The 24,402-nt window shown below is 37.4% G+C and overlaps 1 protein-coding gene across 1 annotated transcript in view; it reads right to left on the reverse strand.

Annotated features, from left to right (window-relative positions):
- The window catches only part of Dchs2 (dachsous cadherin-related 2), a 138,394-nt gene that overhangs the window by 49,029 nt on the left and 64,963 nt on the right, over nucleotides 1-24,402 (reverse strand). Inside the window, 6 exon segments of the mRNA XM_077803107.1 lie at nucleotides 4,436-5,293; nucleotides 9,430-9,639; nucleotides 9,884-10,018; nucleotides 16,015-16,254; nucleotides 20,895-21,738; nucleotides 22,822-22,979. Coding sequence (XP_077659233.1) covers nucleotides 4,436-5,293; nucleotides 9,430-9,639; nucleotides 9,884-10,018; nucleotides 16,015-16,254; nucleotides 20,895-21,738; nucleotides 22,822-22,979 — 2,445 coding nt within the window.

Below are 24,402 nucleotides of genomic sequence, written 5' to 3' on the forward strand. Positions count from 1 at the left end.
GCTACAGCCCTCAGGTGGAGCTATGCTCACCTGTTCCTTTGTAATGTAACCCCTTGCCCTGTTTAGGATAGAATCTTCCATGGAAGTGCCTTGTGTGTGTCCCTTCCTCTTACTGTGCCCTTGGGTGTGGCCTACCCAGGTGTCCGTCAACCTGCTGACAGTGGACATCATGAAGATAGACTCAGCCCCCTGAAACCTGACCCCTGGCCTCATTTGAATAGCTTCTCCTCAATAAAAAGGGTCAGCGCGTGCTCTCGCTCTCTCTTTCTGCGGACCCTTAAGGTCAGAGGAGCCGTCACAGCAACCCCAAAGAAAAGGTATTTGTGTCTCTTGTGTGGTTATTTTGCACAACCCAGTTAACCCAGTTTCCCTGGAATAACCCCTGAGCCTTTTAGTCATGAGAACAGGAAACCCAGCAGTTCAAAAACATTCACCTGGGCTGGGAATGTAGCTCCGCGGTAGAGGACTTAGGCATGTACGAGGTCCTTGGGTGTGATCTCCAAGACCACACACACACACACACACACACACACACACACACACACTCGCGCACACTAACCCTGCTATATATATAATGCTTCAGCACTCAGTGAAGGCATCACAAGCTCCTACTTGGCAGTGCTGGAGAAGTTTAGCTTGAGAAAAGGGCAACGCAGGCTGATGACATTCAACACTTGAGTCACATCCTGCTCCTAATTGTTGAGGATTAGCAAACAAAATTTTGATTATAATTTGGCTCCCTGTATCTTTTTTTTTCCCTAGAAATAACCGGTCATTTCAACATGCCTATGGTAATCCATATGGGCATCACAGTTCAGCAAACGTGATTTTTAAAGTGGCTTCATAACCTAGGCATCGGGCTCTTTCATCTTGGTTACTACTCCCACCCTGGGATTATTATTGAAAAGAGATCCTGAGCGTCGATGGCTGAGGCCCAAATATGGGACTGGGGTGAGTTCACAAAGATAAAACCTGCATTGGGAGGTAGATATCTTCTGTGAAAACTTGACCTGGTCTAGGGCTTTGCTACTTCTATTCCCTTCAGAGCTACCTTGGAATCAGAGGAGAGGTAAGGAAAGTCCACATTGCTGTTCAAAGGCTACTTAGGTGGTGTCCATTCCCATGAACTTCATCCCAAGTGTAAGGGTGGCCCTAAGTAATAAAATAAGAATGAGAGATTTGATTCCACCTTTTCACTATCATAAAATATTATATGTTGGGCCCTGTGCCAAAGCTGCCAGGGACAGTGTCATTTAATTCCACGTTGTGGGGAAGGCCATGACCTTGGAAAGTGTACTTCTTACCTGATTGGAAGAGAAGGAACAGATGGTGGGGCCTTTAAGACTGCAAGTATTTCATTCCATCCTAACATTGTTATGGAAACTGCCTGCTCTGATGAGAACTTATGCCAGGTTAACATAATAGAATCCAAGTAAGGATTTGGGACAGAAGAAAAATACCAAAAACAACAACAAAAAGATGACTCGCATCTTCCTACAGCTTAATTCAATCCTTACTGTATCCCTGTGAGGAAATCATTATCATCTCTACTCTATGGAAAGAGAGAGCATTTTCCCAGCACAAGCAGCAGAAGCACGACCCACTCAGCTACATCAACTTAGGTCATGATTTCCACACTTCAACATTCATGAGCCCTTACTGAAAAGAAGACCCAGAATTCACAGAATCAATGGCCCAAATGCCAAAAGAAGGATTCTTCCTCCAAAGTATCAATATGCCATTTATTTACTTTATACTATTAAGTATATTTTATTTCTTAGAGTGCCCCCATGTGTTATCATATTTTAATTTAATTTCAAATTTTTCCAAAGTCTGAGTCTTTACTTTCAGTCAGGGTATTAATATAGTTCACAATTTCAATTTTTCCCCTCTGGGTAATTCAAAGAAATGCATGAAGTTGTAAACAGCCCACACTGAGGGTGATGGTTGCTGAGTCAGCCTCATCTGAATAACCAAAGCACTGGAAGCAAAGCAGAAGAAATATAAGCTGGCTTCTAGAAGTTTCCTTTAAATTGTCTAGTGGATTAAAATATTATAGGTAATAAAGTTTAACTTTTAAAAAGATTCAGGATGACTATGTTCTCTCAAATGGTGAGGAAGAGCAGCAGTAAGAGTAGAATGAGAATCACTTGGACAACTTATCTTGACATACTGTTGAAGGGCCACAGTGTGCCTTGTTTTTATGAATAATTGAATATTTCATGACTGACTCTGTGTTCGTTAGTTCTCTGTTGCTATGATAAAATACCTGAGATAAACAACATAAAAAGAAGAATGGTTTATTTTGGCTCATGGTTGTTTCAGAGGTTTCGGTTCATAGTCTTTTGGCCACATTGCTCAAGCCTGTGGTGAGTCAGAACATTATGGTGGGGAACACAAGGGAGAGCAAAGTCATTCACCTTGTACTACAAGGAAGTAGAGAGAGAGGAGCTGGAGCCCTAATATTTCAGGGGCAATACTCCATGACCTAACTTCTACTAGGTCCCATCTTCCAAAATAGTGTCACAAGCTGGAATCTAAGTCTTTAACAGATGGCCTTTGGGAGACATTCAAGATCCAAATCCTATCTGACAGAGATTTTATCTACCAAAGGATTGCTTTAAAAATGGAAATTATATATTATTTTAAACAATTGAAGTGCTATGTTTAATGTTGTTAATAGAGGAATGTAATGTCAGTTAAAACCTGAATCTGTGTACTTTTTTCTAACAAAAAGTTACACAAATATAAATACATTGGAGTTATTTGTTTGAACTTTAAAATATTTATTTCCTTCCCTCCTCTCTCCCTCCCTCTCTCCCTCTCCACCTTCTTCTTTCTTTCTTTCTCTCATACCAGGGATTGAACTCAGGGGAACTGGACCACTGAGCCACATCCTCAGCCCTATTTTGTATTTTATTGGAGACAGGGTCTCATGGAGTTTCTTAGTGCCTTGCTTTTGCTGAGGCTGGTTTTGAACTATTTGTTTTCTTAAATGAGCATGTAAATGTTAAAAGCAGTACAGAGTGATGAGAATTTATGATTGAAGCAAGAATAATTCACTCAGATGTCAAGTGGCACCAACTGATAGAAATTTTGAGTGACCCATAGAAAATTGAAGTTCCAATATGTTTTTCATTAAAAAAAAAGGAAGTTAAAATTGAAGGTGCATTTGGAGAGGGGAAAATCATTCTGTTGCCTATTTCATCACTTATATCAAAACCATTTGAACACTGACCAATGAATTTCCAATCTTTTAAAACCACTGGAATTAAAAAAAATTTTTTTTAATTACAAAAGAAAAAAATCACTTTCTGGTGTCTATGAGATACATATCAGAATTCAATCTGTATTAAATTAATGTTCCAGGGAAATTTTTGTCCTGCTTGAATCATATCAATCTGTATTTTATGTACATTGCCATTTTCTTTTTTTCTAAGAGACTAAGAAGCCTGCCAATCCTGGCATGGGTTACTTGCATCTAATCAGACTCAACAGCCTCCAAACCCACCATTGTTTCCTTCCCCCTTCCTCTTTCCTGTTTCATCTGCAGTTGGGGTCTACCTCTCAGCTTGGACTTGATGCCTTTTACCCATTATCTTTACTCTTCAAAGACAAGTCACAGCTCATCACTTCAGATGACTTCCAATGGATGTTTACAGAATGTTATCACTTCTTGAAGCAGACAACTTAATAAATAAATTTGGAGGGTTAAGTTCCATTAAAAAGATCAATGTCCAATTTAATTAGGTCATTCCAAATGCCAGGGAACCAGGAAGGACAACTCTGATCAGGTATTTAAAAAAAAAGACAGTGGTGGAGGCTTCCAATTCATTTAACATTAGCTTTTTAAACCGTGTTTGAAAGGGGAGGGTACACCTTAGAAGTCATTTGGTCTTCACTGTATTCTGCCTTAATATTTTTATGTCAGATGAGGCTACTATTAACCATCGCTATAGTTTGGATGTGGAATGTTCTCCAAGGGCCCATGTGTTAAAGACTTGACCCTCAGGGTGGTGCCATCGGGTAGGAAGGTAGGAAGGTAGGAAGCAAGGTTGACTGGGAGGTCCTGAGGTGTGTCCTCAAAGGGGATTACAGGACCCTGGCCACCCTCTCACTCTGCTTCTTGAATCACGGGGTGAGTGGTGTGCTCTGCTATGTATCCCACCATGCTATCCTCACCAGAGACCCAAAGCAATGGGGTCACTCCATATTAGACTGGAACCCCCAGACTGGAAGCTAAAATAAACCTCTTTACTTTATAAGTTAATGGCTTTAGATATTTCATTATAGTGCTAGAAAGCTGACTAATACAATCATATTGATGATTATGACTTCTCAATACCAAGAACTGGCTAGACTCCGATGTTTATAATTGAGTCTGTGATAATACTCTTACATAAGCTGGAATACAAAAACTTAAAGTGACACTCACCTGCCTCACAATTTTCGGTCACGAGTCCTTTGTATAGACGGTGGCTAAAGGAAACCTTTACATCTTCTCCTTCCATGTGAATGACCAAGAGACCAGTGGTTGTCCTGCCTGGGACCCCTTGATCTGTAACTTTCAACCTCAGCCAGATAGGGAAATGTTCTGACAATGGAGTTTGCTGAAGTTTGATTTCTCCTGTGTATCGATCAACAGAAAACATGGACTGAGTATCTGCAAAACTGAAAGTGACAGTTCCATTGAGCCCCCAATCTGGGTCGTCAGCTGTCAGAATAGCAATTGTCTGGTTTGTAGTTGACTGAGAGGAAAGAAAAGCCTCAAACGGGTTCTGGTCCCAAACTGGATCATTGTCATTAACGTCAGTGACAGATACCTCTATGATCACAGTAGTGCTTCTTGAACCTCGGATGCTGCAGTCTCTGGCCACCACCTGGAATGTATGCTGAGACCGGGCTTCTCGATCAAGGGCGTGGGCAGTTCTCAGTATGCCTGCCGCAGGGTCAATGGTGAAGGCACTGGACGACTTGTCCAATAGGAAATATTCAATCTGCCCATTCAGGCCTTCATCCTCGTCCCCAGCAGACAGCACCAGAACCACGGTTCCGACTTCAGCATCTTCTCTCACAGAGGACCGGTAATGAGGGACGGGGAAAGATGGGCTGTGGTCATTATCATCCAAAACCCTAACTTGCAACTGGATCACAGAGCTTCGAGGAGGAGCCCCCAGGTCAGAGCACAGGATGATGAGGGTAAAATTGTTGACCTGCTCCCGGTCCAAAGCCCGAGTGGTAGAGAGTTCTCCTGAGGTTTCATGAATAGCAAAGTACTCATTGGTATTTCCATCTATGATAGAGAATAATTGAAAAGTTACTTGAATTGAAAAAAGAAATATCTATTTGCTAGTATACGTATTAATTTATTCATTCATTTAGGAACTATTTCCTGTTTCAAGCTAGTACTTTTATAAGTACTGGGGATAGAACAGTGAGCATGATAAAAATCCCTGACCTTAGGACACTTCTAAGAAGGGAATAATAATAATGATAATATGATTCAGTAGACATCTTAATTGGATCAATAACTAGAACACTTGTTTTCACAGATTTTTGGCAGTCTGAATTTTTTTGTATATAGCTACAACTTTTCATATTCATATATTTTCTCTCTTGCAAATATATATGAATATATTATTTTATTCAAAATAAAACGATAGGCATCAGGGATAAGAAACAGGATATAATGTCCATTTCTGGATATCAATAAAAATTAACTGATCAGTTCTAGTGATTTTTCCCAAACAAACTCATTCTCAGAGTTTATGCCCATTACAATACCACCGTGAGCTTCCCTTCCACATGCCCGTGGCATGCTGTGCATGAGTCCTGACCCTTCTGTTACAGTTAGCTGGACCCTTGACAAGTTATCCCACAACATTAGCAAAGAAGATCATTTATTCATCTCAGCATCTTTAAAAAAAAATCTTCCCTTTACTCTTTTCCCATGGTACAAAGTATAATAAAAGTTAAAACTAAACACAAATTCAAAATGTTTCAAAGTCATCCTGGTAAATTAGTGAGGAAAATGTGGTTCAGAGACTTGCTAGTCATATTCACAAATGAGTGACAGAATGAAAGGACCACGTCCAATATTATGGGACCTTACTAGAATGTAAGTACTGGAGGTATATGAGGACACAGTGGAATGGCTTTGGAGGAAGGCAACTGTCATAATGGATGCTGGGGATAAGGAGAGGGTCCTGCAGTTTTATTTAGAGAAACAGCTGATCTATAACCAAAGTAGAGATGGTCAGACAAGCCTACATTTCTGTGGTGTTGGTGGATGACAAAGTGATTAATTCACTCAACAAACATTTAATAAGCACCGATCATGTGCCAAGTGTAAGTAATGACTATGTGCTAAGTGTATGCTTCACATTGGGAGTTTGAAGAGGTAAGACATTATCTGACTGTTAAGAGTTTAGAGTCTAGGAGGAAATATATGCCGGTATCCAGACACTAAAATATAGTGTGAAAAATCCTGTATCCTGGGAGGCCAGGGGAAGGATGCATAGCCCCGTGTTAGGATGGCCAGGAAATGCTTATTAGAAAAATTAATAATCAAAACTCACTCCTAGTCTGCCTAGTATATGCGAAGTTCAATCCCTAGTACTGCAAACAAAACAGAAGGTGGGTCACTGCAGGGTGGGGGGGGGGCGAACCTCTGGGGTGTTTATTTTATATCTGGTGAGTGAAGTCTCTCTCTGCTTCCTAATCATTAAGTGCACTCTTCAGCTTGTTCACGGAATTGAGCTGGCTATGGACTGAGACCTCTGAAATCATGAATCCCCACATAAACTTTTCCTCCTCTAAAATTATTCTTATCAGGTCTCTTATTCACAGAAGCAAAAAAGCTGACTAAAACACTCCTTTAGGGAAGAAGCCAGAGTACAAGTTTTGGAAAGAGGTTTCCATGCAGAGCAAATATCCTGTATGTAGCCCCAGGAATAGGAGACTTTAGCAGGTTGCAAATGTTTTTGAGTGACTAGAACATAGGGTTCCTTGGGTACTGGCGTGCAGAGGGCAGGGAAAGGGTTGACTCAGTGAAGACAGGAATTTGGGAGGCAGACAGAGGTTCAATCATGAAAGGCCGAGCATACTGTTGAAGAGTCTCCATTCTATCTCAGGATCTATGGGAGCTCTGGAAGGACTTTGACAGGACAGTGTCATGAATCAATTTAATGTTTTAAGAGGAAGACTGAAGCAGCAAAGCCAAGGCTTGATTAGAATATGGGGAGATTAAGAGGGCATTATGGTAATCTACAGTTAAACAACAAAGAGGTTCTGAAAATAATTGTGCAAAGAGAAAATGGACATATTCCAAAGAAATTAAGGAGGAAAAATAAGGAGTAACGAAAAATTTATTTGGCTTAGCTTAGGTAAATGCTATAGTAAATGCTATAGACTATTAAAGGCTTGGTCCCCAGTGTGAAGATATTGGAGATAGTGGAGCCTTTAAGAGGCGGAGCCCAGTGGGAGGAAGTTAGATCATTGGAGATATACCCTTTAAAAAGACTGTGGATCCCATTCCATCCTCCTGCTTTCTTTTGTTAACCCAATTTGTGCTGTACATGAGTTTGCTCTTCCATACCCTTCCACCATGATGTGCTACCATAGGTCTAAAGCAATGCAGTCAATCCATCATAGACTGGAACCTCCAAAACGGTGAGCCATACTAAGTTCTTTCTTTGTATGTTAATTATCTCAGGTATTTTGTTATAGTGATGGAAAACTGAGTAACACCACAAATGGATGATGCTTAGATCAGTTGTTTTTAAAGAGTATATGAAGTATATGTTTTTAAAGGTTACATGAAGCTTTCCAAGGAGTACCTGGAAACAGGAAGCTTTGAGGTATTTTCCAGAAGCTCAGTTTACACATCCTTATTGTTAAAATTGTTCCACCTCAGAATTTACCTACAATCACAGTGTTTACCTTTTCTATATTTGCCTTTATCACTGCCCTTCTCACAAAAAAAAAAAACACACACAAAAAAAACTTACCTCTCACCCAGATAAATGACTGCCAAATCAAGGGGTCATTCCCAATATTCATATTCAATACTGAAACAATGACTGAGTTTAATGCCTGGGAGAAAACATTCTTTTGTAGTCAGAAAGGGTGTTTGCTTTCAGCTAAATTATAGGACCTATTTAAGTTTTTAAGTGGTATATAAAAAAATAGAAGCATTATTAACTGATTTTGGGGGCATATAGCTCAGAAAGAGCTCAAAAACCAACTTTACTTGTATCAAACAACGATCCTCCCATTAAAAAAAAAAAAAAAAAACCTGCAGAAGGTGCTGGGGATGTAGCCTCAGTGGCAGAGCACATACCTAGCATTACTAAAGGCCTGGGTTCAGTTCACAGCACCAAAAACTGAGTGAATGAATGAATGAATGAATGTGCATAGGGACTTTCTCAGTTCTTTTGTTTTGCTTTTTGGAGCAGGAACCAGGGATTGAACCCAAGGGCATTTAACCATTTAGCCACATCCCTAGCCCTTTTTTAAAAAATATATTTTATTTAAGTTGCTGAGACTTGCTTTGATCCTCCTGCCTCAGCCTCCTGAGCTGCTGGGATTATAGACGTGCACCAGCATGCCCAGAGGAACTCTCAATTCTTACATATGTAACAAAGAAAAACAGCAGCAGACTTGGCACTACAACTTGTTTTACTCTGGGGCACAGAAGTGCACACCCATAGTCCTAATTACTTGAGAAATTGAGGCAAGAGGATTAGTCTATAAATTTGAGGCCAAACTGAGGAACATAGCAAACCACTGTCTCAAAAAAAAAAAAAATTGCATGAATTCATGAGCTAGAAAAAAAGCCCATCAATCTCATTAAGAGATGTACTTCTAGTACAATATAATTTTAATTTCCATGTTAAATAGTGTCAAAACATGGAATGTAATTTTTCTATTTTAATCTTACAATAATCACATCAATAACTACAGCCAAAATAACTTTTGAATTTGGACCCTATATTTACTTGAAAATTTCTTAGATCTTATATTTCAGCATAAATATTTTAGTTGTAGGAAAATATATACAAAAAATCAATCTTTTATAGAAAAAAATCTATCAAATTATTATAAAATTTGGCAAGGATGTAAGAAATCATTTGAAAGGGAAAAAATATAGGAGAAAAGCTGTTTGTTCCATCCATCTATCTACTACAGTTAGTATGAAAGCAAATTCACAATTTCCAAGGCCAGGATTTTAAAGAATTTGGAAGTTAGTGGTTCAGGGTGGCTGTGGGAGGGGTGGAAGGAAGCCCATGCCAAGTGTTACCCATCAGTTCCTACTGGGTGTGCATTATGCAAAAAAATACAACAGATGCCAGATACAGGAGAATCACCCTGTAGGGCACATTGACTCAAGTCAGTCTCCTGGTGGAAATTTTCATTAAAAATACTTACCGATGATGTGAAATCTGATGGCTGCATTTTGGCCAGCATCCATATCAGAGGCCCAAACAGTAGAGACAACCTCTGGCTTTTGGTTTTCCAGGACCTCAATGTCAAGAACGGGGACAATGAACTCTGGCGCGTGATCATTCTCATCTTCGACAGCGCAGATGATGGTTGTGGTGCTGGACAATGACGGGACGCCCTCATCTCGCACTAGTACTGACATGGAACAGAAAGACAGCACCAATTGTGGCCATTAACTCATACCTGAAATGCATTGCTCTAGTTAGACAGCATCAGACTAAACTTACGGGTAACACTGGGTCAATAATATTTAAAGATACGTTAATAAAATGTAAAATTTCACTGTGGATCTTTCTGGGGTTTTGGTGGTTTTTTTTTTTTTTTTTTTTTTTTGCATATATCATTGACCTTTGGGGTGGGTGGGGGGGAGATTCCTTACCTCGAAGGACAAAAGCATCCTGAACTTCTCTGTCAAGCGTGGTAGTTGTCACTACCTCTCCAGTGTCAGGATGGATCTCGAACAACCCCAAGGAAGCCCCTGGCATAATTTCAAACCGAAGCTTGGAATTGATTCCTTAAGGAAAATCAAAAGAAAAACCTAGCAATCATCTCTGTGGAATAAACTTGACTGTATTCCCACTCATTTTCCTTTGAACATGTCAGGCTGTGGATGAGGAAGGTGAGATTCTTAAACAGCTTTCAAATTAAGGTGAAGGAAAATCTCTTTGGCTGTTCTTGCGAAATAAAAGCCCCATGAGCTGAAATGCTTTATTTTCAAAAGTCTTATGAGACTTCCCCACGGTGAATGCTTAGGATTTTTTCCCTCCCATAAAATTTTTCTTATGAGTGTACAATTCTACAACGTACTCCTAATTACTCCTTCTAACACCCCCTGATCGTGATTTAATGGCATAATTGTAAGCTTGTGGGGCAAATGACAATTTCTGTGGATCAACCCTCTATTTAAAAGCCTGTGCTCAGTTATAAGATTTTGTTTATTTTCAACCTCAGGAGGCAAGACCACAGAATTGCTTATATATTTATTTTTGCTTTGTTTGTTTTTTTCTTTTTCTTTTTTTTTTTTTTACTTCGTAGTCAATGTCCTATCTGGAGTGAGAAATATGATAACACATTATTATGCATTTTAAAAATAATTCTTCCCATATTTTTTGGTAGTTTCAACTGATTGAGTTGCTTCTTTCTCCTCACACTCTTTAATCCTTCAGAACAAATGTGGCCCCATCAGACTTGAGAACCAGGAAGACAAAAATGAATAGAGATGATTTAGTTTAATTTCATCTCCTGGGTAATTCGATTAGAAATCTGCATCTGAAGATATTTATAGGCTAATGACACACACTTACTGAAGGGTGTGTGTGTGTGTGTGTGTGTGTTGTGTATGTGTGTGTGTGCGCGCGCGCGCCTGTGTGTGGACACACATCCGCAAGGCACATCTCCTCTTAGACAACAATACCTGGGTCCGGTGTCTGCTTCATTCTGTCCCCAAGACACCTCTCCTCAGTGACACTTTTTACCCTCTCCAGTCCGGCTCCAAGAACTGTCACTTTAGTAACCTGGCTTATTTCCTCAGGTCCTAAAGCTTTTTGCCAAAGATGTCCAGCAAAACCTCAGTCCAGAACCATGCCACCATCTCTCTGCCCACCTTGATTATCCAACAGATGGTACAATGGAGAAACAGGCCCCTTCTCATGCCCTTCCTAGGTTCTAAAAACCCCACCTTCCTCTCTGTGTTGCCCAGTGCTTCCAGAGTTATTTTTTCTACATTCCCTTAGTCTTCTCTTTCTGGTAACTCAACTGTACGGCACCCGTGTTGCAGCATCTCGTCTCCCTGACTGAAAGTGATTGATAGAGTACTTGGCAACAGCAGTTCTCAGGTCATAGGGATTCTGGGATTGGTTTGATTCTGTGTTTGGCCTTCCATGCAGTGCTGAGTTCCCTGCTGTGGTAAATGGGAATCTAGTAATTTAGCATTTGGGGTGAGGTCACGATTGAATTATCACCTGTGTTCCATGGTGTTAAGAGTGACTGTTAAAGGACTCAAATTTGTTAGAGACCAAGTGGTGCTAACTTTGACTAGATAATGGCAAAAGAAACATGACTCAGGATGAGATTCTGAATGTACTAGGAACTTAAAGAACGAAAACTACAAACTGAAGCTTTGAACTTGCAGCTCAAGTCAGCCATAGTTAAGAGAACTGGCAAGTTTCTATGGGAGCCCTAAAATGAATCTCCCTGAAGATCAGACCCAAATTGACTGGCACATGCAACAGGTACCCAGTAAGGGGATGTCTATATTTGTGAACACCCATGAACAGGGTTAGATTTCAACACATTGCCGGAAGTCAAGTGCAACTCTCAGTCAGAGATAGCTTATAGTTTCAAGAGAATTTAGCAAGAGTTTTCTGCTTATATTGTCATAAACCTAGGAAATACATGTGGATTAGCAAAACTACTCTATGTAGGTGGTAATTTCAATCAGCATGTAATTGTGACTTCTCATAGCAAGGTTTCATGACCTCAGATTGGGGCATTTAACATTGAAATGCCCAGTGGTCTAGCCTATCTCCAAATCCCTCTGTTAGGACTTTGGTAAAATCAGAGTTGCTAGAATTGGGGTACAAAGTCTGTAACACTGATTTGGTCCCACTTTATATGGATATTTTCACTGCTGGGTTGTACAGAATCTAAAACTTTGGGTAAATACTGTTGGTTAAAAAAAAAAAACTGAAGAGCATGTCAACCAATAACTTCTAATAAAGTGCTGATGAACAGTTGATGGATATTTGGCCTCTGTAGATGACACTGGGGAAATATCACCCCATAAAGAAATTGCCTTAAAAAAAATGAACAGCCAACTAGAGTTTCTACTACAGTGAGAAATTGTTATTGCAAAATGGCATATATTAAAATATTTTAACATGTGTGATGGTTTGGATCTAGAAATGTCCCTGGAAATGCTCATGTTTTGAAAGCGTAGTTCCCAATACAGCAAAGTTCAGAGGCTGGGATTTTTTTTTTTTTTTTTTTTTTTGGTACTGGAAATTGAGCCCAGTGTGCTCTACCACTATGCTGCACCCTCAGCCTTTTTTTATTTTTTTATTTTAAGGTAGTTCTTGTTAAGAAGCTAAAGATGGCCTCAAACTTGTGATCCTCCTGCCTCAGTCTCTCCAAGTTTGCTGAGATTAAAGGTATGTGCCACCCAGAGGTAGGGCTCTTAGGCAGTGATGAGAGATATAACCTCACCTGTGGGTTAACCCATTTAATGTATTAATGATTTGAATGACAGGTGAGGTATGGTGCCTTGGGAATTATATCTTGTCCCCTGGCTCTTCACCACTTCTATCTCTGTTTCCTGGCTGCCATGAGCTGAGAGCCTGTTCTCGACATGCCTTTCTACTATGATGTTCTGCTCCATTTTGGGCCCACAGCAATGAATTTGACTGACCATGGATTGAACCTCTGAAACCATGAGTCTCAAATAAAGTTTTCTGACTACAAGTTGTTCTTGTCAGGTTATTTGGTCACAGCAATGGAAAGTGCTAACACAACATCTTTATCCTTTGATATGTGCATAAATAAGTCTCCTTTTAAAGGTTGTACAGAATGATACCTTATAATTTCCTATGAGGTTGAGGACATCAGTCAGGTAGAAGTAATTCTAAGGTTAAAGCCAAGAGGTTTTATTTATTTTCATTAATTCTAAGACACATGTTTTATACATTTTCAATTTCTGAAATTAGATGCATCCTCTAATTAATGGTCCTTGGATTAATGGTCTTTGGAGTCAAAGAAATATCATGTCTCTCTTTGTCTCTAAACATAGGTTTGGAAGGTGCAGTGGTATATCTGATTCAGGGTGAAATCTTCCAGGAGATCAGATGAGAAGTTTATTCAAGATGACCCCAGGCAGAGAACATATTTTTATGGAATAGAGAGTAACATCTTATTAACGATTTCTATTATTTCTGTGTGGCAATGCACTGTTAAACTATTTTGTATTCATCACTACTGAGCAATGAGAGCCATCTTCCCTGGTGGGCACCTCTTCATCCAGGGAGTTGGAAGGGCACTACAGGGATAGGACTTCACTCACTAACAATGGAGCTCTTGTTGGGAGCACCAAATGCTGCAGCAGTTTTAATACCTTAGTTAAAATCTGGTAGTTGTTTTTTCCTTTTAATACAAGAAGAAACTCCTGTTAGAATTAGTGTGAGTCATACATCATAAACATTCAGTGCACAAATCCCTGTGGGTTTTGAATGCCAAACAACTCTGTATGCTTACATTTTTTAAAACTGCATTGTAGAATGCTAGAAAACATATGTTAAGCTCGCTGGTTTTAAGTAACGCTATAGTATTTTTTAAAATACATACTATAAAGTAAACCATTCATAAATTCCAAATGCATTGCCAGTTATGTTATGTTAGAATCTTGACTACGTCATTTCTTATGCATATTCCTCTTTCATTGTTTTAACCCACTAGGTAGAAATTTTAGAACTGTATTGAGAGAAAATATATTCAAAAGCTAATGCACACATAGCAGTATTTATATGTATTTACATAACCACCTTCTTAACCAATCTGGCCTCACTAAAAACACTGAGATTTCCAGTAAATCAAAGCCATCTCCAAAACATGCAAAGGTACATGAGACTCATGATGATGTTAATGTTTGTGGTAAATATCCATTTATGCAAAGCAACAAAAATAATAATCGTGCATCTGAGTTTGCAGTCAGCAATCATAATCTCTAGAATAAATGGGCTTTCATTCAATTATAACTAACAGGATGCAGAATATTTATACTAAAAGAAAACAGCACTAACACTAGGTGATTTAACAATAAAAATTAGAAGAGTATATTTATGGTAGTCATCTTTAGTTGATACATGCAAAATATTGGGAGAAAGTGTTTTCTCCCTTTCAAACATTAAAGAAAAAAATACTTTCAGTAAAGCCCATTGCAAAAAATATAAAACATGAAAAAATAAAGGAAGAAAGAATTTTACATGATTGCTAAATCACACAGCATCAGCAATAGGTTCAATGTGTATCTATACACTTTCAGGAGTGGCTTCTATGTTACCCGGAGCTCTGCATTGCTGTTTATAACAGAGGAGGCTCTAAGAGAACCTCACAGAACTGAAATTATTGTGAAGCACAAAGCTAGTGTATATTCTCCATTGTTGCTAACACTCTAAAAATTATCATTTCTGGCTACATCCTGAACAGATTCTGAAGCACAGCCTGGGACAACAGTGAGTTTGCTCTAGTTCTATATCTTTGAACATAGGAAGGAAAACTCTTTGATCACACTGCCCCGCTCTGGTCAAAGAGAGAAAATTAGGTTAGCCTTTGAAACTGTTCTAGCATCTAACACAAATTCATGTAAAATGTACTTCATTAAAAGATATGGCAAAAGAGCCAAATAGTATGTAATTCAGCTTAAAAGTTGAAGAAAATCTTTGAGTCTTTTGACTTAACAACTTGGCAAGGGGTAATGTATTATTGTTGATACTATTGTTTCCATAGAAACATCTTTTACAATTCTTAAAAGAATAGAATAAAATATTATATTGATATAAAATGCCCCTTGCTATGTACAAATGCAAATTTAAAAGACTGGCTTATTAAATTACAGATGGAAAAATTGAGAATATGCTGCTAATATGAAACACTGCTCTATACTTTTAATCATTGTTTTGTTTAAAAGAAAAACCAAGTTAATTATTGAAGTTTTCAAACCTTAAATGCCAAAAGAGTTACAGTGCTATTGAAAAGCAAGTCTCAGAAATTTATAAATTCCTAGCCAGGGCAACTGTTCACTCTATTCACTGTTATTGTCTTTAGTTGATATTAATAATAACAGTAATGATAGAAGTGATAGCAATTAACACTGGCCATTTATTGTGTCAGACACTGGTCTAAACTCTATACATGTAATAACTCTTTCACACTCGTAAGAAAGTTGTACAGAATGATACCTTATAAACCTTTTAAAATGTGGTTCTCATAAGAGAACTATAAATTAGACAGTATTTTTAGCCCTATTTTACAATTAGCAGAACAGTGAGGATTAGTGACTTTTTCTCCATTCCACAGCTTAAATGGGTGCTAATTCTGGGATTCTCACCCAGGTCATCTGATGCTAGCTCTTCCACTCTGCTAAAATATTGAGGAAATAAAAAAAATTATTTGTCTTCTTTACTCGAGCCATCTCTTACGCTGGGAAATAAATGTCATTCTTCCTCTATAATTCTTTTTACTATCAAGATCAAATCAATAAGTCACATGTTAATTAGTTATGTACTGCTCTAGTATAAATGATAATAAAAATCAAAAAAAAAAAAAACAAATGCTATAAAAGGCACATTTATCTTGACGTGTGTGTGGCTATGTGTGTTCAAATGAAGGAAGCATTGGAAGTCTGAGACAACTAGAAATTGTTCATTTTCTTTGAGCCGTGACTATTTTAAACTATGTTAATGATAGTTTTTGAGTGCCTTTTTTGGTATTAACTACCCAGTTTCTGTATTCTTATATTACCTGAATCTCTGTCCTGAGCTTCAACCCTTGTGACAAATGCCCCTGGACTTTGGTTTTCTTTAACTGAAGCTTCATACAGGTGCTGCATAAATTCCGGTGCATGGTCATTTACATCAAGAACAGTGATTGTCAAGGTTTGCGATGAAGAAAGTGCTGGCGTGCCATCATCCAGGGCCAGAAGGGTCAGAATGTGCTGAGTTTTTAGTTCATAATCCAAAGGACGAATTGTAGTTAGTAAGCCTGTTTTGAAAGAGAAAAAAAAAAGCAGTGTGTTATGAATATTCCTTAGTTTGGTTATGTTCATTCTACCCATGTCAAACTTATTTAAATCGATAAACACTCAATTTTCTTTTTTAAATTTTTTAATATTTATTTTTTAGTTTTTGGTGGACACAACATCTTTATTTTATTTTTACGTGGTGCTGAGGATCGAACCCAGCACCCCGCGCATGCCAGGTGAGCGCGCTACCACTTGAGCCACATCCCTAGCCCAACACTCAATTTTCATTGTTAAAGAATGACTATATTAAACCAACTTTAAATTCGTATATTATCCAGAATTAACAGTTCACATTTTTTAGTCAGAAAAATCAATTTATTTATGGGGATGAATGAAAATTCAAAAACCATCTATGGTCTCCCAGAAGGACTACTCGGCATGAATTATGATGTCATTTGCTGGTAAATGGATGGAACTGAAGAACATCATGCTAAGTGAAATAAGCCAGACTCAGAAAGTCAAGGGTTGAATATGTAGAAGATAAAGAGAAGAAAGGAATAAAACACAGAACCTCAAAAAATAGAAGGGAGTAGAGTACAGGAAGGATATCAAGGGGGAGGGAGGAGAGAAGGGAAAGGGGAGGCATTGGGGAACGAAATCAACCAATGTGCAATGTTCATGTACAGACATTGCAGTGACACCCACTGTTAGGCATGATTATAATATGCCAACTGAAAGACAAATAAAGAGAAGTGAGTTCAGTACAGTAGAGGAAAGGCACCAAGGGGAGGGAAGAGAGGAGAAAAAGGAGAAGTATTAGAAAATTATGTTTTATGCAAGTATAAAAAATGCTGCAATGAGTCTCACTGTTATGTATGATTATAATACACTGATTAAAAACATAAAATTACTTGCTGACCCAATATTTCCCTCACTTAAACGATATTTGTGATATTAACAACACATATTCTTATGTCACATGATACTCCATGTTTAAAAGTGATTGCGTTATAAAAATGTGAGTATGACTACATTACTTAAAGATGTTTGAGTTTTTTTTTTTTTTTTTTTTTTTGGTACTGGGGATTAAACCCAGGGGCACTTAACCACTGAGCCACATGCCCAGTCCACTTTATTTTATTTTATTTTATTTTATTTTATTTACAGACAGGGTCCTGCTGAGTTGCTTAGGGTCTCATTGAGTTGCTGAAACTGGCTTTGAACTCACAATCCTACTGCCTCAGCCTTCCAAGCCACTGGGATTACAAGCATGTGTCATCATGCCTGGTGAGATGTTGATTTTTGTTAAAGAGTTCTGGCTTCTTTACACTTAATCTGAGTTAACTGTTTTATTTTATTTTATTTTTTACAATAAAGAGCAAGGGTGCTATAACATGGCTTTATCATATTGCCATTGAAGCACATAATCCATATGAGTAAAGTGCTTCACAAAGCTAGTCATTGAAAGATTCCAATTGTCACATTTTTCTTTTAGGACTGCTGATTTCTTCTCTCATCCTTTAAGAACTTTTCTTCAAATAATTCAAGAGGTTTATGAAATCAAACTTTATAAAAATAGTTTCTCAATAATTACTCATCACGTCATATCTCACAGCCACTAAAGCCATTTCTCTATAAGAAACATAAATCTTGTGAGAGGAAAAAATTTCACCTCATATGGATGCATTTGGCTATTACCATTTTAAGTCTTTGAAAAATATCTCAACTGAAACAACCATTGCAATTGCTCAAAAACCATGATACTGAGATACAATTCTAATTTTATTCATTCTCTTTAACAATCTGAAATAGACCTTCCTTGGTCATGTTGGAAAACATTTTAAGTATCATTGAAATAGGTCCTTGGAGAGCCCCAGCCTGTGTCTGGACTATCTCCCTGTCAGTTGGGCATTTAGGTGGTGTCTATGCATGCCTCAGAATGGAGCCATATGCACAGGATTTAATAAATATTTTGATGAAAATTTCCAACAGAATAGAGCCAGACTACAATCATGACTTCCAAATCCTGTACATTCAGTTCCATTCCAAATAATGCTCTTATTAACAGTTGGGCCAAATGGTGTACATCTGAGATTTTTTCCTGAGGCTTATATAGAAATTTTTCTTTTAGAGAATGAGATAGAAGTCTATTAATTTTTCAATTTTTCCTGAAAATAAAGGAGAAGGAAATTCATTTCCAAATTCAGAACACTACTTTTTGTATATATATACTCTTTCATCAAGTTACATCAAAACTTAGAGTAGTTGTTATGTGGCAACAAAGTGGCAGCAAACAATTGAAGTCACAGTGAGAGACATTTTCACAAAGTATTTGACAGTGATCTTCTAAACACAAAAGGGTACAATAGATGTGAAAAGCAACACCCTTAATGTCCACATGAATTCAACCATTAAAACATGTATATATTATTTTCAATTATTTACAAATATTTGTTTACATAATATAAAGATAAGTTTATGTGTCTAAGTCTTTAAATAGTGGTATTGATTTGTCACGTTCCTGCCTTGATTTACTTTTAGCTTCATCTCTTACTGCAAGGTCCCTTGTTGGGGGCAAAGAAGTTTGCTATTGTATATTCAGCCTGTGAGATGTGAGCTAGCTGCAGTGTAGCTACTATTAACAAACAGGCAAATTAAAGTTCGTTCTCAAAGTACTACCTCTGCACTTATCATACATAAGTTAAAAAGTGTAACAACTCAAACATTTTTAAAGCATATGCATCTTGAGAACTATTATTTTAAAAGGAAGGAATATTAAAAGGATAAATGTAAATAGGTAATAAGAAGCTTTAATTGAAAGAGAGGTAAAAATGCATCCAAATCAGAAAAAAAAAAGAAATAAAAATATCCTTGTTTGCGGAACACATAATCTATTAAATAGAAAACCTTGGTGATTTTACAAAAAAAAAACCTCTTATAATAAATAATTTCAGTAAGGTTACACAATATAAAATCTATATACAAAATCAACTGCATTCCTATACACTAATAAGAAGCTACTTAAAATTAGGAAAACAGCTCCCTTAATATAGCACCAAAAGGAGTAAAATACTTAGGGCTAAACTTAGCTAAGGAGGTGAGCAACTGCTATACCAAAATTTACAAAACACTGATGAAAGAGTTAAAGAAGGCTCAACCAAATGGAAAGATAACCCATGTTCATGGAGTGGAAGACTCAATATGGTTCAAACAGTCAAACTATCCAAAGTGATCTACAGATCAATGCAACCTCTATCAAAATTTCAGTAACACTTTTTACAGAAACAGAGAAATATCATGAAATTCACATAAAATCCCAAAAAGCCAAAGTAATCTTGAGAAAAATGAACACAGGTGGAGGAATCACACTCACTTCAAAATATACTACAAAGCTACTGTATAGCACTGGCCTCAAGACAGTGATATACCAGTGGAACAGAGTAGAGAGCCAAAAAATAAATCTACTTATGTATGGTCAACTAATCTCGGACAAAAGTGCCAGGGATACACAATGAGGAAAGGATAGTTTCTTCAAGAAATGAAGGAGAAATGTGAGAAAATCTTATATCCTCCAGGCAGAAGAATCAAGTTGGACCCTTATCTTACACCATATGTACAAATAAACTCAAAATGCATTAAGTACTCAAATGTAAAATCAGAGACTATAAAAATCCTAGAAGAAAATATAGGAAAGAACTTTATGACATTGGTCCTGGCAGTGATTTCATGAGGTGAATAATAAAAGCACAGACTACAGACATCCAACTCAGAAGCTTCTGAACAACAAACAAAAAAGGCAACCTATGGAATGGAGAAAATACTGGAAAGCCACACACATTTAGTAAGGGCTCCGTATTCAAACTATATGAAGAACTCCTGCAATTATAAGGAAAAAATAATACAACCAAACTTAAAATTAACAGAGAACTTGAATACATATTTCTTCAAAACAGCCATACAAGTGGCCAGCAAGTTAATGAAAAAAAAAATGTTCACTCTCATTAGTCATCAGTTAAAGGCAATTAAAAGCCACAATGAAATATCACCTTATAATTACTGGAATGGCAGGGGTCAAATAATAAAAGACAAGAAGAGTGGGCAAGGATGTGGAAAAACTGAAACCCTGAATACTGCTCGTAGTAATGCAAAAATTTTCAGCTGTAAACATTTCTAGATTTCTCAAAAAAGAAAAAAAAGAAAATCATCACACAACCCAGAATTCCCGCTTCTGGATGTTTATCCAAAAGAACTGGAGTCAAATGGAATACTATTTAGCCTTCAAAAAAGAAGGAATTTCTGTTAATATGTGATAACATGGATGGACTTTGAGGATATTATGCTAAGTAAAATAAGCCAATGACAGAAATATAAATATTTCATTATTCCACTCATAGGAGGTATCTTGAAATAGTCAAATTCATAGAGTCAAAGAGTGCAATGGGGATTGTCCAGCTGGATGGAGGGAGAAAGGGAGAAATCATAGTTTTGGTTAAATGAGATGAATCAGCTCTAGAAATCTGTTGTATAACATGATACCCATGGTCAAAGATAACGTATTATACAAATAAAACTTTGTTAAGAAAGTAGGTCTCGTGTTAAGTTTTCTTACCACAACAAAATTAAATAGAAAATGTTTAAAGTGACACACAGGACACTGTACCTGACGACTCATCCAGCAGGAAGGTCATGTGGTCATTTCCTGAGAGGATGCTGTATGTTACTTCTCCATTCCTTCCTTCATCTGGATCTTGAGCACTCACGTGGTGCACCACGGAGCCCACCGCAGCATCCTCTCTGACGTAGGCGATGGGGAATGTCGTGAAAGTGGGCCTGTGGTCGTTTGCATCCAAAATCACCACTTTTGCTACCAGTGATCTCAGTCGCCGGTCTGTCACGTTCACAGCCTGATCGGAGGCGGTTACTGTCAGGATGACAGCTGGGGTACTCTCTCTGTCCAGCGGGGAGGCGGTGACTAGCATGCCAGATGAGGGGTGGATGAGAAATGGATTCACTCCAGGATGGTGGGATTCGATGAAGTATTGTATCCTACTGTTCAAAAAGCTACCATCGCCGTCTTTGGCATGGAATTCGTACACCAGAGTTCCTACCGGCACATTCTCTTCGACACTTATCACAATGAACTCATCCTGGAAAGTTGGAGAATGGTCGTTCTGATCTTCCACATCAATACTGAGGAAGACGGTGCTGTTCAGGGGAGGATGTCTGCCCCGATCTTCAGCAATCACCCTGAAAAGGTAATGAGATGTCGTTTCATAATCAAGAGCCTTAGAAAGGTACAAGTCTCCCGTTGAGCTGTGGATTTCGAAGTGACTATCCTTGTCATTGGCAGCAATGGTAAAGTGTAGCTTTCCATTGTGATGCTGTTGAAGGTGATCGGGTGACTTTATCAAGCTCATTATTTTTGCCGGCTTCAAGTTTTCTGGTATAACCAAATGTCTGATGTTCTGAGAAATGATAACTCTCCCTTTGTAGAGTGGTATCACCTGGAGCAAGAATAAAAAAAAGAGCTGTGAGTTTGGAGTATTTTTAAGCAATTAATAAAATAGTAACATAATATTAAATACTAATACATGATACAATATTAGTTTGGAAACTAATTCCTATTTGTGCAATATATACATGTTACTTGGTCAGAAAACATGCCTCATAAGATTAAAAATTGCATGATATTTATGATATAGGAAATGACATGATTTTCCACTTTTTGTGATGTGTGAAATGGTAGTTTTGTGAGGCCATATTGAGGTTAAGCTGAAATATAACCTTGTGGTTCTTCAAAGGAAATGTGGGACAGCTAGTTCTCCAAATTACTGTAAATCCTAGAGATCAATTTATCCATAATGACATCTTTGTACATGTAAAAAGCATATATCTTTGTCTGAAATTTTAAAAATAATTGAGGTATAGCCATGTAGATTTTTCTCCAAATCTTTATTTCTTAAATCCACCAAGAATATAATCTGAAAACAGAATTGTAGGGGAAATATATTCTTGCTTATATACATATATTTATATTAACATCACTGATTATCATGTGCATCAACAAAGAACTCTACCTATGCAGTCACTCGGTCTTAACTTTGGTTGGAGGGCTTTTCTTATCTGAAGACTTCATAGAACTTGTTTGATTTAAGTAAAGCCTTTTTTAAGGCTTTTATAATCCATATTTTTTAATCCATATTTTTATGGATCTTAAGCAACTGTTCTAAGCTTTAAAGATTGCAAAACACTAAGTGATTTGTGATATGGCCATTGTTTACATACAAATTTCTCCTCACAATTTACCAGGTCCTTCCCATTAGGATATAATAAAAGAAAAGACACAACATAAACAAAGCAACCTAAATGCCCACGGAATGATAATGCCTTGTCAAGAACTGCCCCAAACTAATTCTAAAAGGTATATGGATTTAAATCAATTCCTAGGGATCACAAAGAAATAAATATATGTGCAAAGTGATCTTAAAATAATATTCGTGTATTGAATGTATTTCACTCTCTACACTTGTATACAAGTCAAATGAAACCTTCAGAATATTCTTTCACATTTCATGGTGACAACATACCTGAATATTAACAATTGCCTCTCCATGAAGGGCAGGTACTCCCTGGTCACTGGCGATAACCGTCATCCTGTAGGAAGGTCGATAATCATGTGAAAGCATCGTGGTGGTTCTTATTTCACCATTGTTGGCATCGATCTTAAAGTGATCAGAATAATTTTCTACATACGCACACACACACACAAATTAAGAAACAAATGTTAATTGACCAGGCAGAAAACCAATTAATCCAATGTATCTATGATCATTTGGAATATGTATTTGCCTTTAAGTTCCATGACAGCTTGAACATCTTGGAGGTGACAGACTCAAACCTTAAACAATGTATCGAAATGTCATATGCTACCACATTAATAAGCACATCTTTTATGTTTTCATGTATCTGTTCAAATAAATTTAAATTAAACAAGACAAGAAGACCATGAACTATAAATATAATAATTTTTTTAAAAAATGTTCAAGCATATTAAACAAGTACATAAAATGACATAATCAACTTTCTTGTGCTGTCACCGCCTAGCTTCAATAATTATCAATTCATGGACAATCTTAATTCATCTATTCCTAATTTTTATATTTCCCATCTCCCATTTCTTTCTGAACAAGAAGGAAATCATAACATTTCCAGAAATCATATCATTCCTTCTATATACACTTCAACATGCATCTCTAACAGATAATGAATGCTTTTAAATAATTATAGTACCATGAAATAGTTTTAAAAATAACAGTGATCCTTTAACATCATCAAATATCCAGGAAGTTTTCAGATTTCTGATAGTCCCATAAATATCTTTTGGTTGGATTCTTCAAATTAGCATCAAAATAAAGTTTGTAGAGTTCATATTTCTTGAAGTCATTCATTCCTGCGGTGTATCTCTCTATTTCACCCTTGTAATTCATCTGGTGAAGAAGCTGAATCATGTCTCTTGAAGTTTCTCATGGTTTAAATTGGGTTGTTGCATTGCTGACAGGTGGCTTCATATCTTCCTCTGGTTGTCGAATTGGAAGGGGAATCTGGAAAACTGATGGGACTCTTGTGGATTTCTCCGCCAGACAACAGCACAAACACGGTGCTTCCCTACAAAAGCACCTGCTTGGCTGCCTTTTGGTTTTGATGTTGACCTTGTTGATTCACAGCCTAGATCTATGGACTCATAAGGACTGCAAAAAATACAACATTACCATGCTGTATGCTCATTTATGAGTTGGAATATTTCAATAAAAGAAATTGCCTTTCATCTATTTTTTTGATAAACCAAAGGAACAGTTTATTACAGGAAAGACAAGATAAATGCTTGATGCTAAACTTTTAACTATCTTTGAAATAATGGGTGGCTTTACTAATATCCTCCAATGTTCCAACTATAAGTACAGTTCTGTCTTTTTTTTTTACAAATTATTAAGCATGATATTAAACAGATTTCCTTCAACATATTGTCATTACTATCATTAATGGTGCTCATATTATTGAACACTGGGATCATCTTAAATATGACTCCTGGACCACTTGGATGCAATTCCAATGATCTTCAAAAACTCCTTGTAACGGGCAGAGCAGAAACCAAAATGGTGCAGACTCTT

The sequence above is a fragment of the Urocitellus parryii genome, chromosome 10 (assembly GCF_045843805.1).
Source record: "Urocitellus parryii isolate mUroPar1 chromosome 10, mUroPar1.hap1, whole genome shotgun sequence".
NCBI classification, from domain to species: domain Eukaryota; kingdom Metazoa; phylum Chordata; class Mammalia; order Rodentia; family Sciuridae; genus Urocitellus; species Urocitellus parryii.